This window comes from Epinephelus moara, chromosome 9, assembly GCF_006386435.1.
Source record: "Epinephelus moara isolate mb chromosome 9, YSFRI_EMoa_1.0, whole genome shotgun sequence".
NCBI lineage: Eukaryota > Metazoa > Chordata > Actinopteri > Perciformes > Serranidae > Epinephelus > Epinephelus moara.
Genome location: NC_065514.1, coordinates 30976679 through 30991771, shown reverse-complemented (window position 1 = coordinate 30991771; position 15093 = coordinate 30976679). Strand labels below are relative to the sequence as shown.

The window sequence follows — 15093 nt, the reverse complement described above, 5'->3', positions numbered from 1 at the left end:
AAGTTAGAGGGAATAGTGATAAAGTGGTAAAACTTGGCATTGATCCACAGCCTCAGACGGATGCGCTCAAGCGTGCCGTGCGCACAAGCTCAGTTGGTAGGCTATACTATATTTTCACATTTTTAACAATGCAATTTAAAAGTTTTGATTTTTATTGATAACCTAATATCAAATACCAAATTTTCATAACGAATACCTACCCATAGAAACGAATATTCGAATATGCGAATATTTGGGTACAGCCCTAGTATTAATACTCGTACTTAAACAGAGTATAAATTAGCTTTTACAGTGAATTAAGTATTTCTGGGATTAGGACTTTTAATTGGACAAAATAAGACATTCAGTGACATCAACCTGGACTTCAGGATATTGTTAAGTAATTTTTCACCATCTCCTCATGCTTTATAAAATTAACAGATTAGTCAATAATGAAAATAATCATTAGTTGCAACATAAAAAAATCATCAGCTCACAACAAAGCAGCAGTGAGGCCATCTATCTGCAGTCGTGTTCACAGTCAATGAGGCTCATGCAGCTATTCTCATTCTGAGTTTGGATGAATAGTAATTTACTGCCAACAGCTTGGAGAAACAGCACCTTCTATGCAGAGATTTTAACAACAAACACCCTTTGGCATCTTTACCAACTCTGTAGAGATGTGAAGCAATATAAAGTAAAATATGATGTTACATTATGAAAAACAAAATGTTGAATTAAGTTCTACATTTTCCAGAGGGACCGTGCAATTTATCTTTTAAACAATATTGTCACTTTTCTTGTATTGCTAGTAAAATATAAACAGTGAATATGAACCATCCAGATTTCAAACTGTCCATTTCAAACTGAATGAACAGTAACCAAATCCAACAGCCAATTAAATCTCTTCAGACATGAATATATCTGCCAAATCTGGCGGTGGTTAGAATTGACACCATTGCTCATGCCCAGCGCACTAGAAGCAGCATGACAGAGTGCATGCTGGCAGCCCTCCATTCATTCATTGTCACTGAGGCCAGAGACTGGTGTGCTTCCCAGTCATATAAGCATCATTATGACAAATATGCCACTCTGCCTGTATTACTGATAGGCATCATCTTGCCAGCTATAAATACACTGAAGATACTATTTGAACCCAATTTATAGTGTTCAATATTGCCTCCAAAACAAAGACAAGAGGGACTCTAATAGTTGAAGAGTGCACTAATTGAGAGTTAATAAACAAAAAAGGGAAACAATAAAAAGCACCTTCATTCAGAGGCTAGATACTAAGGTATTTATCTCTTCGCTTCTCTCCCAAGGTCAACCAATTCACCATGTTTTCTAAGCATGTTCTGCAGGCAGGATAATACAGTGGCTGTAGATGAACCCCTGAGGTGTCAAAGCAGCCGACTCCAAAAGATACCGTAGAGATGTAGCAACACATCAGCCATTCAGCTTGTGTCTACACAAGACGATATCTGAGCAGCGGTCACCAGCATCTAATTTTCTTACGGTGCCAACCACAGAGTCACTAGGGGCACGCAAACAGCATTGAGAATAAGAATAGGATAAGAAAACATTTGAGCTGCATATTACAGAGGATATTTGATTATATACTGTATACACTAAAATGACTGCAGGGACGAGTGTGGGAAGATTATAAAGTACAAAAAAAAAAGGTCTAGAATAAAAATACTCATTGAATTGGCAATCATGAGTTTCACCAGAGGAAACTTATTCAACGGGAAAAAACTGTGGCAGATAGATGCCTGGACTCATCCTCACAAGAGCTGAAGGCAATGTGTTTCAGTGTGCAATCTCTTACAGTAAGGACATGCAATGAATTTTCATTCTTGCAGTGAATGCACTAAATGCTAATCTGTCTCATTTTTGGCTTTTTTTTTTTTTTTTTTTTTTTTAACATGAAAACTCAGTTTTGGAGATGGAGGGGTACAGCATGGCACATAGTAGAGGGGGTATGCAATGCACCCCAATGCCCTTCCTGAGCAAAAAGCCCAATTTCAACCATCTATCTGTGGTCCCATTTCCTGAAAGACGTCTGATGAAAAAATTGTGTCTCCTGGGTCCCCATGACCTTACAGCCTAATGTGAGAGGCGAGTGCAGAGTCCCCTCCATTAACGTCTGACTGATTCAAAGCTCAGGGTGCACTGAGTGCGCTTATATCAAATACTCCTTATATCCAATATGAAACGTCTTAGTGGATGCATGCAAATCTGCCTTGGCAGATAGATTTATGTAATGTTTGTCTTGTTTAATTTTTCCTGGGTAGGTGGAGGAACTGCATGTGGCCAGAAACCCTCCACCTCCCCTGCTGAAGGGTCCTGGAGCAATATACGCAATCCCTACCAGCTCATGGAGTACTGCTGTGTAGCTGATCTCTTGTTTTAACCTTTCTGTTAAAATATCTGAAAATACTGGCAAAGTTGAAGATGATAAAAAGTAATTCAGGTTATCAAGCTGTAAAGCTTAAAGTGAATCAACACTTTGACTGAAGGACTTATCCACTGGAGGACAATTATGTTACAGGAAATCATGTATTCATACCCTCTGCAGGGCACAATAGCCAAAGGGATTCATTTGTCTTTCAAAGCACAAGGATACATGTTTTAGTTCTAAACACTTAAAATGCACTAGCGCCCCCCAGTGTCCAGAATCAGTTCAGCTATTTTGTACCTGTATCACATACTGTATTAATGGTATTATGTTATTAGTGTAAACAGGTTCACCATGATGTCACGAGCCATGTGAGAAATACTAAGAACTCTTATAGATCAGGTTACAGTGCCTTTTTCTGGGTCAGATCACTCAGATTATTAATGGTGTAGGTGTCAGTTACAGAAATTACATACTGTCACAGCAACACACCCACAAACAAGCACAGATACACACATTTATGCACACACACACATAGACACACACAGACAGACAGACAGACAGACAGACACACACAAACACACACACACACACACACACACACGCCTTTTATTACATTAACCTTTTCTCTAACTGATAGCGTGCACACACTGGGGATGACTCGTAGCTTAACAGCATTGGATTAGCCTCCGATTTTGATTGTATCTCACTCCTGAGACAACAAGATCACAATATACCAAGTCAGAGTATCTGTCAGGGTCATCTGAGAGAACAAAGCAGGATCAAGCTGAAGGTCACCTCTGTCTTCATGACATCATTCAGTTTAAACTTCATCAAAATGTGCTTGTATTTTTTCTTTTGTTTGACTTGTCACTTTTGCATTTTTAAGCATCTAGACATGAAATGCATGCATTCTTGTAACTTAAATAGGCATGACATGACACAATACATAGTTGTCTTTCTGAATGTATATAATCCTTGATATATCCTTGATAAATATGAACACTGATGTTGCCTGACTTATTTTGTTTTGTATCCATAAAAATAGAAGCATTTCTAAACTATATAAATCTGCAACATTGACAGAGTTATTACAACTATACTAATACACTTCTGTGTATAAGCATCGACAAGATCATCTTGGTGATGTCATATACTCATCTGAAAATGTTGAAACATAAAGTATGTGTTCACAGAATGTATTTTGGTCACAAGGTGTTATGTTAGGTCATCTAATTAACTATAAGCATTAAGAGCTCATTTAAGACAAAACCAAACATATAAAACTGAAGTAGGCTATTTGATTAATTTATCTGCAATTAATTCTACTAATATAAAAACCTTTCAGAATAGCAAAGAGATGGCAGCCTGGCAGGGATCAGGTTTAAAGAACTGTGAGTATTGTCTTGTTGCAAAATTGTGCTTTAATGTCACTGATAAAGTCACAATTCACAGTGTCTTACTCAACATCTAATTTATCTTTTTCACTACGATGGGCCATTCCTTTTTTGTTTCAAAATTTGAATTATTATTTTGAAGACTCTGCTGCATACAGCCTCAGGAAAAACTGTTCATGGAGTTTGTCTTTAGGCCCAGACATTTGTAACAACGCTTTGTTTTTCATTGTTGTATAAATGTTTTTTCACTTTGTATTTCACATTTGAAGACTTGAAGGGATAGTTCGACATTTTGGCAAATTCGCCTATTGCCGTAATCCCTATAGTCATATGAGTAGGTACATTACCTTTAATTATCCGTGCCAGTTGTTCTGAGATCGGTGGGGCAGAGCTGCCTGCTGCTCGGAGCACAAAATGGAGGTGAACAGTACAGCCCCCTCTCTCCCTCAAAACTAATCAATACACCATCAAATGACTCCAAAACGCTCTTGTGGACAACTTGTAGCTTACACATTCACCACGCTATGAAATAATAATGTAATATTACCAGACAGAGTTGTTTTGAAGCCAAATGCACAGCTGGAACTACATTCCAGACATACAGTACTTGCTGGGCGGAGTGATTTCAAACAGCGTATGTTTAGTGCAGTTACTCCCATCATCAAAACAAGTTTGTTGAGAATAAGCCAGAATATACAGAGGAAGAGTTACAGGTTTTGGAAGAAGAGAGAGCAAGACGTGCCGAGCAACCAAGGGCTGAGGGGAGACCCAGAGCCAGCATGGACTGGTGGTGTAAATGTGGGGTTTACTGGCCACTTTATTAGGTACACCTGTGCAATCTAATACAATCCAATACAACAGCTCTGCCACACATTCTACATTTACAAAGCTTTTACATTTTCAGTTTTTGTTGACATTGTCAGAAAGGTGATTATTCTACTTTATTATTGAGGTTGTAGTGGGTGGTGTTGGTGTACTGGAGTGCAATATATTGAAAAGTGTTCCTAATATTTTGTCCCCCTCAATTAGACAAAATTAGAAGGCCACCCCAGTACACCACCACCATTCACTATGACCTCAATAATAAACAAAGTAGAATCACCACTTTCTAGACGATGTCAACAATAACTGGAAATTTATAAGCTTCGGGGAAAAAAATCATGGTATAGTCGTTCTACTGGATTGCATTAGATTACACAGGTGTACCTAACAAAGTGGCCAATCACTGAATGTTACATACATATGCTGATGGTTGGATGGGACAAGAGTACGCCTCAAAATAATCACCGGAACACGGGGAGAACATGCTAACTCCACACTCATAAATCACCACAACTCCTGAGGGAACAACAACATAAAATGTTCCCTAGCACTCTGTTTATTCCCAACAATGAGAAGTAATGCCAGTCTCTTCACTTTATGCTCTGGGCAAGCACTTATTCATAACATAACCACAACAACATTTGCATTTTAGCCTTATTTACCATGCTTGGGTTGTAGGCTAATGTTACTCAACATGGAGGTAACGTTACAGCAGAGAGATTGCTGAGCAAAATACACAACGATCACTTACCACGTCTGCCTGTTTTGTGATACCGACAGATGGTATGGCAGTGTCTTTCAAGAAAGGCGTTTGAACCATTCCTGAGCTTCTGCGCTCCATCCTTTCACTGTAGTCCTCCGGTAAAAAATGGTTGGAGCAAACAAACATTTTCCGGACCATTTCCACAGGCCTGTGGGGGTCGATGTCCAGCACAAATAGCCATTGTTTCATCCTGTCCGTATTTTTGGTTGGTACTACGTGAAACGTCACTCTGCTCCATGTCTTCGGCTTGTTACCGCAACCTTTTACAATACATGTGTAAACCATGATTTACAATAACACTCTGTAAACTTTTCTCAAACTTTCTGGTGCGTCCAGCTGACGATACCGCAAATGCAAGGCTGCAAGCAATAACTACGGCACTGTCTCAGGTGCGCACTGTGTCACTCTTTTCAGTGGTTTACTCAAGAAAGTAGTTCCAAGTATTTGCTTCATGTGTCGTAATGTTACTTAATTAGGGGCCGGGCAGCCTAAGCTGCCAGGACCCTATTGTTTTGCTGCATGTTCTTCTTCTTCTCCTTCTTCCAAGGAAATCCTACTTCCCATGCGCGAAAAATCACCAAACTTTGCACAAAGGTCCAGTCCCATGCCAGATTGCCTCAGCTGCAAAAACAGGCCAATAGTCCTGATGGTGGCGCTACAGCAAGCCTCTAAAGTTCAAAATTTTGAAAAGTCACAACAAATCAACCATATGTGCTACAGATTTGCAACTTTCACCAAAATGTAGCCCCAATACTGAAGAAACTTTTGTACATTTAACCCTATTGCAAATTATGAAGTCCATCACTGTTTTTTTTTTTCAAAAACTGTAAAACTTATTAAACCTATCTCCTCCCACAATTTTTGCTCAATTGACACCAAACTTGCTACAGAGCATCTTCAGACTGTCCTACAAATACTACATTTCTCAGATATTTGATTTATCAAAAATTGAGCCTACAGTGCATCAAAATGTTTGACTGTAAACGGTATTGTAAACATATACTTGCAAATTCTTGCTAAATACATTTTCAATGTTCATTAAAAAAATGACAAAATTTTGGAGTCATGGTAGATGATGTTTGAAAAATATCAGAATTTTATCTCAAAAACTGATTTTTTTTTTACAGCATTTTGAATTTTGCTCTAATGTGAGCAATTGGAGTCAATGTAAAAATGGTAATTTTAAACATCAGTTTTTCACTTATGGAGCCAATAAATCATTGTTAAAAACAAATTACCAACATCTCCATGCTGTCTAGATGCAATTTGTGTATTTTCGGATTTTTGTCTTAATAACTGAATTTTTGACAGCCGTTTGAAATCTGCCTTTACACACTAACAGCTGCTGTTTTGCACACAGGTGACTGGCTTAGTCAATTTGTGAAGCTACATGTGACATTTCTGTTTGCCAATTAGCTCAGTGAGATAGAGGATGGTTCTTGGTGTTGAAGATTGTGAGTTCAAGCCTCAGCTCGTGCAACATTTCCATATGAGAAATCTACCCAAACTTTTCATAAAGGTCCAGTCCCATGCCAGATGTCCTCAACTGGAAACACAAGACAATAGTCCTGATGGTGGCGCTACAGCAAGCCTCTAAATTTCAAAACTTTGAAAATTCATAACAAATCAACCATATGTGCTACAGCTTTGGAACTTTCACTTTGAAATTTGCTTTTCCATGGCATGGATGGCTACTGTCTGGCACCCTGATGCTTGGCTTAGTCAATTTGTGAAGCCACACATGAACTGTCACTTGCCAATTAGCTCAGTGAGATAGAAGACGGACCTCAGTCTCAGAAGTTGTGAGTTCAAGCCTCAGCTAAGGCAGAACGGACATTCTAATGTGAAAGTCCTATGTTCAGGCATCATGCTATGTGGATTAGAGACTACTAAGGTTAAAATAATTATGATCCAGGCAGTTTTGCGGAGAGACAAATACTCTTTATCAACACTTTTCCCTGTTATCCCTTGTCTCTTTTCCCTGTTTATTTGGCTTAGCTATCAGTCAATATGCAGAGTCTATCCAATAGCTACTTTTACATTTTAAAAAATGTTTTCATCTTTGTCACCATGGATAATGTTTAGCTTTAAGCTAGATCAGGCCAGTTTGTTCATAATTGCTAGCAGTTAATGTTATTCTTACTTTCTTGTTCTTGAGTTTTTTCTTTCCTTTGTATATTATGAGTCTGATCACTTCAGCCACTCATCCACAATTTGAAGGGCATGCCATAATTATATGATGTAACTTCTATGTTGTGATATGCTTTGTTTTAGTGTGTGTGTTGCTCAGAATTGCCTAATTTTGCCTAAAATTGCCCGGCCCCGACCATTGCTGCGCAGCAGCTATAATTATACATTATTATTTCATAGCGTGGGGAATGCGCAAGCCATGTGTTGTCCACAAGAGCGTTTTGGAGTCATTTGATGGTGTATTTGATTAGTTTTGAGGGAGAGAGGGGGCTGTACCGTTCACCTCCATTTCAGCAGGCAGCTCTGCCCCACCGATCTCAGAACAGCAGGCACTGAAGGCCAAAACACACCGGCGGCGTCATATGATGGCGGCATCATTGACGTGAGTCAAGTGCCGCCCCCAACACACACAAAAAGCGTCGCACTGCGGGGCGTCAACTGGATTTCTATTGCACACTCCAGTCCGCTAGGCTGGGAAGTACAAAATAGCGCTTTTTCAAGGGCGGTGACGCTGGAAAAATAGGACAATAGCGTAAAGTGCCGCGATGCGGAACGTCGACGCGCGTCGAGCCGCCACCGGTGTGGGTTTGTAAATAGAAAATAATGGGGGCGGCTGTTTTGACGCGCGTCGTGCCGGTGTGTTTTGGCCTTGACAATTAAAGGTAATGTACCTACTCATATGACTATAGGGATTACGGCAATAGGCGAATTTGCCAAAATGTCGAACTATCCCTTTAAAACAAGTAATGAGCATTGTTAGGTCTTTAATTATATTAGTGCCCCTTGCCTCTATTCCTTTATCAATTTGCTCAAGCTGCTACTGCAGTGATCCATTCACTTTATTGTCCAAAAAATTTCAACATTTAGGTCAATGGAGTTTTGTACAACCATTTTTGCAGTACTTTACATTTTGTCTCTGTAAAGGACTGTGTATGTTACATTGGATTTAAGCAGGGATTAGTTGGTAGGAATAGAATAAGAAAAGAATATGTATGTATGTATATATATGTACATGGGAGTTGTCATGAGTATTATTGCACTATGTTTGAATTCTGTTTTTAAAGTTTCAGGACTATCACACACATCTTAACCTCTGGCCATCTATCTCAGAAACATGTTAAAGATTATCCTCTTGGAAAATATGTTTGGTTAGTATGGAGTATTGAATATTATTTATTCAGACATTTTGGTTATAAGCAAAAGTTGCCTATTACCAAATATAACTGGTTCAGTGAAGTGCACAGAGAGTAGCTTTTGTCATCGCCAAAGTAGTACTCACCAGGCTTGAGGTGAGGGAGGGGTCCGACTTTCCAAGGTTCAGGGAACACATACGGACCAGGTTAGAGATCTCAGATGACGGCTGCAATGCTGCCTGTGCCTGCTGGGGGTTGGTGGGTAGCAGAAGGTACTTTCCTGCACAGCAACAACAGGACAAGGTTCAGTTACATCTCGGATAGTTTAATTTGAATAACTTTTTTAGGTAGAAGTAGAAGTGAAATGACTCAGTATTTCACAAAAAAGCGAACAAAAAATGAATGATGAATTGAATAATGAACATGAATGTGTGTAGCATAACTTTATTTTTTCTTCCTTTCTATGTCATTAATCATCTCACTGACCCTCTGATTCATCTAGTGACCTTTCTGAGGGGCCTGATCTCTAACTTGGGAACCACCGGACTAAAATACCCAACTGTCTATACAGTAGTTAAAACTAGCTCTACCTCCAGCAGCTACAACAGTAAAATGCTGCTTACACATTGATTCATCAGTATTAAAAATCAAATAATTCATGATGCTAACTTTTACTTTTGATACTTTGATGGGATACTTCGGCAATTTTCCAACAACTCTGTATCATAACAATGTGGGTAGTATATATAAATGAACTGTGGAACACGTCTCTTCATCTTACCAGATCTCTCTCTCTCTCTCTCTCTCTCTCTCTCTCTCTCTCTCTCTCTCTCTCTCTCTCTCTCTCTCTCTCTGACCAAACTCTTATCAAAATGTAAAACTAAGTAGTTCTGATTTCTGTATTGTCTTTTTCTTGCCTAAAATGTCTTCAGAAACATATTCTAGTGCACTGTTTGACTGTATTACAAGAATTTATGAACAGGAAGTGGACGCCATACTATTTACTGTATTGAAAAAAAGCATTTGTGTTTTTCTATTGCACAGACAGCCCCATTTCATGAAAAGACCATCCTTCCAGCAGTGAAACATTTCTTCAATTACATTTAGCTAATAATACTTCTGTACATGTGTAGGATTTTGAATGCAGGGCTTTAAAAACTATTGTCACAAGGAATACAGTGTCACACTCCACCACCCCCAACCTATAGCAAGACAGAATAAACAGAGACAGTACAGGTCAAATGACACTCCAGTAACATAAGTTAATCCAAGCTGTCTGCTCTTGTTAAGAGTGTAAGGCTGAAGCCCCTGACCCTGTACAGCCATGCAGGATGTCAAAGGGTTAAATAGGCCACAGGGGGGGAAAGCCCATTATGAGATCACTGACAATCCCAACATTACATAATCAAAGCACCAGCACACTCCAAAGTCTGCTGATGGCAAGTAAATGGATCTGCCTGCAAGTGTTTTTCTGTGTAAGAATATTCTTTGTAAAACTGGACTAAATTCTCCACTCTCAGCCCCCAGGGCGGCAGCTAGATGGCACTAAGTGCTGCTTTCATCTGCTCTCTTCAATCCTGAAACCTCAGTACACCAAAGCAAGGCTAACATTAAAACATAACATCAGCAACCTCAGCTGAATCAGATCTCATTGCACTGCTGGCACTCCATAGATTGTAAAACCATTTATAGAAGTGTTGTCATCCTGTATCCTCATGTGTATATTTCCATTTCCTGTTCACGTAAACACTGCAGGAGACAGAGAAGAGGATTAACAATCTTGGCACAGTGAAGGAAAGGAAGATAAGTAGACTGCGCTCAGAACATAAAGGTAATCGCTCAAGTTCACATGGCTTAAAGCCACACATCATCAGGTGTGTTACGCTTTTTTAAACTGGAGAAGGCAAGTTTATAAATTCAGTATCAAAAAGCAAAACTTGAATTGAAAATGACTAATTTCAAACATTATTGCTGTTTTACTGCAAGTGCATTGTTTACAGAAATAATTACATTGTGAAGAGTAATGTAAAATGCACGACTGTAAGACAGACTGTTAATCAACAACCACCTATTTTGAATTTTGTACAATTTTAAAAAACATAAATGATATTAAAAAGGGACACTCAGTGTTTAAGCATATTCTAGTTTGAATCTAAATAGTTTATCGATGATTGATCATCATTCATTAATTTTATTTGGGGTCATTTAACACTGTGTCGCTATTTTGACAAAAAAAAGTATGGTTTCAAAATGTCCAATAGATGGTTGTTTATATATGTATATGTATAGATATATTCAGCCTTTTTTTTTTTGTGCGGCTGGCTACGTCTTGGTTCGATAGAAGAATGTATTCCTTCAGTGTGTGGCTCTAGCCTGAAAGTCCAACTGAATTTCCATTTTGTTTCACCTCATTCATCAGTTGTTTTCTTGTTTCTCATTTAGTTACCTTTAAACTGTCTATGAACCAATTTACACCCACCTGTACAGCTTAGCTCCAGACTTGTCTGACAAACCAAATGTGTGTAGCAATTCAAATGTGTCAGACTCAGTTTTGTAATTGCTATACACTTCTAAAAATGCATTACAAAACACAGTTTAGGGACACTCCAGTGGAAACATCCTCCTCGGTTGGAGTCCGGCAGGAGACCCTTCTTGCATTTCAGTCCCTGTCTCTTTCACCTCTCATTTCCTGTCATCTCTCCACTGTTGGCTTTCAACTAAAGGCATGATATGCCTCCAAAACACTTGCAAATAAATAAACAGCTACAGCTGCAGAAGTTTACACTGCCCCTGATCATTTTAGCCATAAGTCTTGTCTTCTTCCTCACTGTCATGCAAATGACAGTCATTCCTAGAATTTTCTGAAAACTTGTGAAAAATCTCAGTTAATACTATGGCTCAGTTCTGTATCTCACATGTACTGTGCTACAGCTTTGTTCATGGTCACACTGTGATCACTGTAGTAAAATCCAGAGAACTGAAGGGGAACCAAACAGGATAAGGAGGGAAAACTGTGGTCCTTCCTTCCTTACCGGCAGAAGCTTTCCTCACTAGAACCCATCACATCCCGGCATAAAGGAAATCTCTCTTCAGGCACCAGTCAACACTTTTAGAAAGGGGAGTATTCAGGAGAAATGGGTAGAGGGCCTACGCTTTTTATTTTACATTCAACACAGGTATGTGGAAGGTCAGACCACTCTGTTCCAAGTCTTCAGTTTCCTGGTACATAATACACCATCCAGAGGCACACTTAGGCTGAAACATATATTTGTATGTCTGTTTAAAGCTCCAGTAGGCAACATTGTTTTGGTAAAATTGAGTAAAAATTTTATAATATCCTCTAAGCATAATGGAAATCAAGTGGTCTGAGACAAACAATAGGTTTCTGCACCTCACCATGGCTCTGTGTTCAGCCTCTAAAGAATCAGTATCGTGCCGATGTGCATCAACCAATCAAAGGTCAGCTCAGACCACTGCGTTCCTATTGGCTGTTCTACTGCATATGTGCGTTCCTGTGCCGCCGGCAGAAGGGGAGAGCAAGCGTCAATGGCGAACAGTGCACCAGGTAAAATAGCTATTCCAGCATTGGCTACAACTGCCTACACGGCTAAACAACCCAAAAAAAGGAAGACAGAACTCGATTCCCTGGAGCCCTGGAGGGAGGGGAAGGGTGAGGTGGGGCCGGGCCCGGCCGGAGGGCGCAAGGGTTGGCCGTGGGAGCGGAGCCGAGGGCTCTCCGCGGAGAGGGAGAGCCGAGCCTCGGGAGTATGTGTGGGTCTGCGAGGGAGGGATGGGGAGGGCTGCTGCGCGGTGAGGGAGAGCCGAGGCTCCCAGAGAGGGAGAAATAGAACCAAGTAGGATAAAATACTCGTGTGCTCGTCTGGTAGGAGGGGCTCAGGGCGGAGACGAACGAAACCTAACTCAGATGAGACTCAAAAATCAACCGTTTTCAGGCTTTCTACCTACTGTAGCTTTAACTTTCAATTTTAAGTTTGATCTTATGATAATAAATTATGATTTTAACATTAAAGCACGTCTATTCCTTTATGTGCCCTCAGGCACTGTGCTAGCTACAAGCAAAAACTATCTATACTGTTACAACAACTTAAATTATGTTAAAATCAACACTAGAAAAAAAACCCACTCCCACTCATCCTATTTTAACAGCACAATAAAGTCAGTGGAAGTTGACATGCTTCAGGTTAATGTTTGTTTATCCTTTTGTTTTAATGTAGAGCGATTAGTAAAGGGTAATGCATTCATTCAAAGCTGCACAAGATGAAAACACAATCTTTCATTGACTGTGAAAAGGTCAACATTTTATTCAGTGAGGCAAAAGTCCTCCACATATACCTCACGGGGAAAAACAAGCTGTTTAAAGCCCTAAAAAAGACAATCAGTCCAAGGTCTTCCAATTTTCTAAATGGAAATGAACAAGGCTGCAATCACAATAGAGGAGCTGTAATTGTCCAGAGAGGAATTTATCTATTCTCATGTGAGTCAGACACCTACTCCACAACCAGTGGCAGACTGGAACCAACTGTTTTTGTATGAGCAATGCGCTTCTCTTTCCTGATTTGTCCAACTGTCAGAGATCCCTTGGATATAACTGGATATAAATTGGATGTGCTGTATGTTCTTGAGTCCTTGAGAATTCAAATAGAAACTCAACCTAGAAAAAGTAAATCTCTTCAGGTAGTTTGTATTCTCGAAGTCCACACTGCAGGATTTGCTACTGACCTACTAACTTTAATCACAAATCCTCACACAATGAATTTTACTATTCCGAGGGGACAGCTCTCTGCTGACTTTACACATTCCTCATCACAGGAACACAGTCCGCTTCATGATGGAGCACACACAAAAAGCAGTCATTGTGACAGTAGAACAAGTAACTAGAAAAGCAAATGAAACGTAATTCATGTATCCAACCTATGATTCAGATCCCCTCTAAAATTAATGGGATCCTTCTTGCCCCATGCTACACCCTTCCAAGGGTTTCATGAAGACTGGGCCAGCGCTTCTCCTGTAATCATGCTGACAAACAAACAAACCAAACTCAACCGAAAACATTACCTCAAAACCTAATGGATGTTTTTAACCACACAGTCCACACTTAAGCCAACAGCAAATAGCTGAGAAGAGGAAGTTGCTGAGTAAAATACCTGCAACTATTTGGACTGTGCAGTTTTTTTTCTTTGAGAGTCCCTGAAAACATGGTTTCTAATTTGTTGCTGTTGTGATTTGATGTGGTTCTCCTTTTAGTTGGGGTCAAAAGAGGTTTTAATCTCAATTTGACTTCCTAGTTAAATATATATATATATATATATATATATATATATATATATATATATATAATTAATAGCATTTTTCACAAACATCAAATATCCATGGCAAACTAAGCAACAGTCAAAGCTCATTAATCTCTAACTATCATTTATTCACACAAAACTACAACAGCGCTACAATTTATATGCTCAAACCCCACAGCTGTCATCTCAGTTTGATTCAAATACTGCTAAATCCTGATTAATGGTCTTAAGTATATGACATCACCTTTTTCCAACTGTGTCCTCTTCCCTTCTAACCAGCAAGAGGAGCACTGACAAAACAGCATGGGAGGATGAAAAATCTCTCATGTGAAATGATTAATACTGTTCCAACTCTGGCAGGAAAGTGTGTGTTCCTGTAGTACTCCATCATTCATAAAGAGATGCTGATTGAGACAATATGTTTTGAGGGCCTTTAAATTTGTAGCAAATGTTGGATGGAAAGATATGATCTTGAAATGATGCTTTGCAGGTCTGGAGGATGTCCAGTTTGGTGACAGTTGGGTCACATCTCTTCTGTTTGCAGATGATGATGTAATCCTAATGGCTTCATCAAATTTATCTGTGATGCACTTTTGAATTATGTCCTGCCAAGTGTGACGCTGTCATTGTTGCTTTCTTCTCAGAGCCAGGTTTAAGTGACAGATGGCGAGTGTTTATCACTACTTGCTGCAACTGAAAACAGTCAAATGTTTGAAGTGGAGTTTTTGCTTCCAAGCACGTCCTTAGGGAGCTATTTTCTCCACAAAAAATAGGAAACACTGAAAACTGTTCACAGCAGGGTCTGTGGCTTATCCTGATTATCCTGAGTTACCAAGGCAGCTCTGGAAAGACATTTTTCAAGTCATTTTTCATTGCTTTGAACTCCACAATTGAAATTCTACTCATTTTGTACTGGGATGGTGGCACAAGTCTGTGATATCAAAACCACAGCAAATAAACAAATAAAACTATCTCCATGGCTGGATATCACTAAAGCTCAGAGGTAAACATGTTTTTCATTTGGATGAAATTACTCTTTGGACCCATTAAGGGGTATTAATTGCGCATTAAGGAGCTTCCATGTATCCAAAAATGATAG

The 15093-nt window shown here is 39.4% G+C and overlaps 1 protein-coding gene across 6 annotated transcripts in view; it reads right to left on the bottom strand.

The window, feature by feature from the left end:
* mast4 (microtubule associated serine/threonine kinase family member 4) overlaps positions 1 to 15093 on the bottom strand; it is a 131151-nt gene that overhangs the window by 89642 nt on the left and 26416 nt on the right. For all 6 annotated transcript variants that reach the window (XM_050053696.1, XM_050053700.1, XM_050053697.1 and 3 more), the window contains exon 3: positions 8829 to 8962. In XM_050053696.1, the coding sequence (XP_049909653.1) occupies positions 8829 to 8962 (134 nt within the window). The remainder of the gene's footprint in view (positions 1 to 8828; positions 8963 to 15093) is intronic.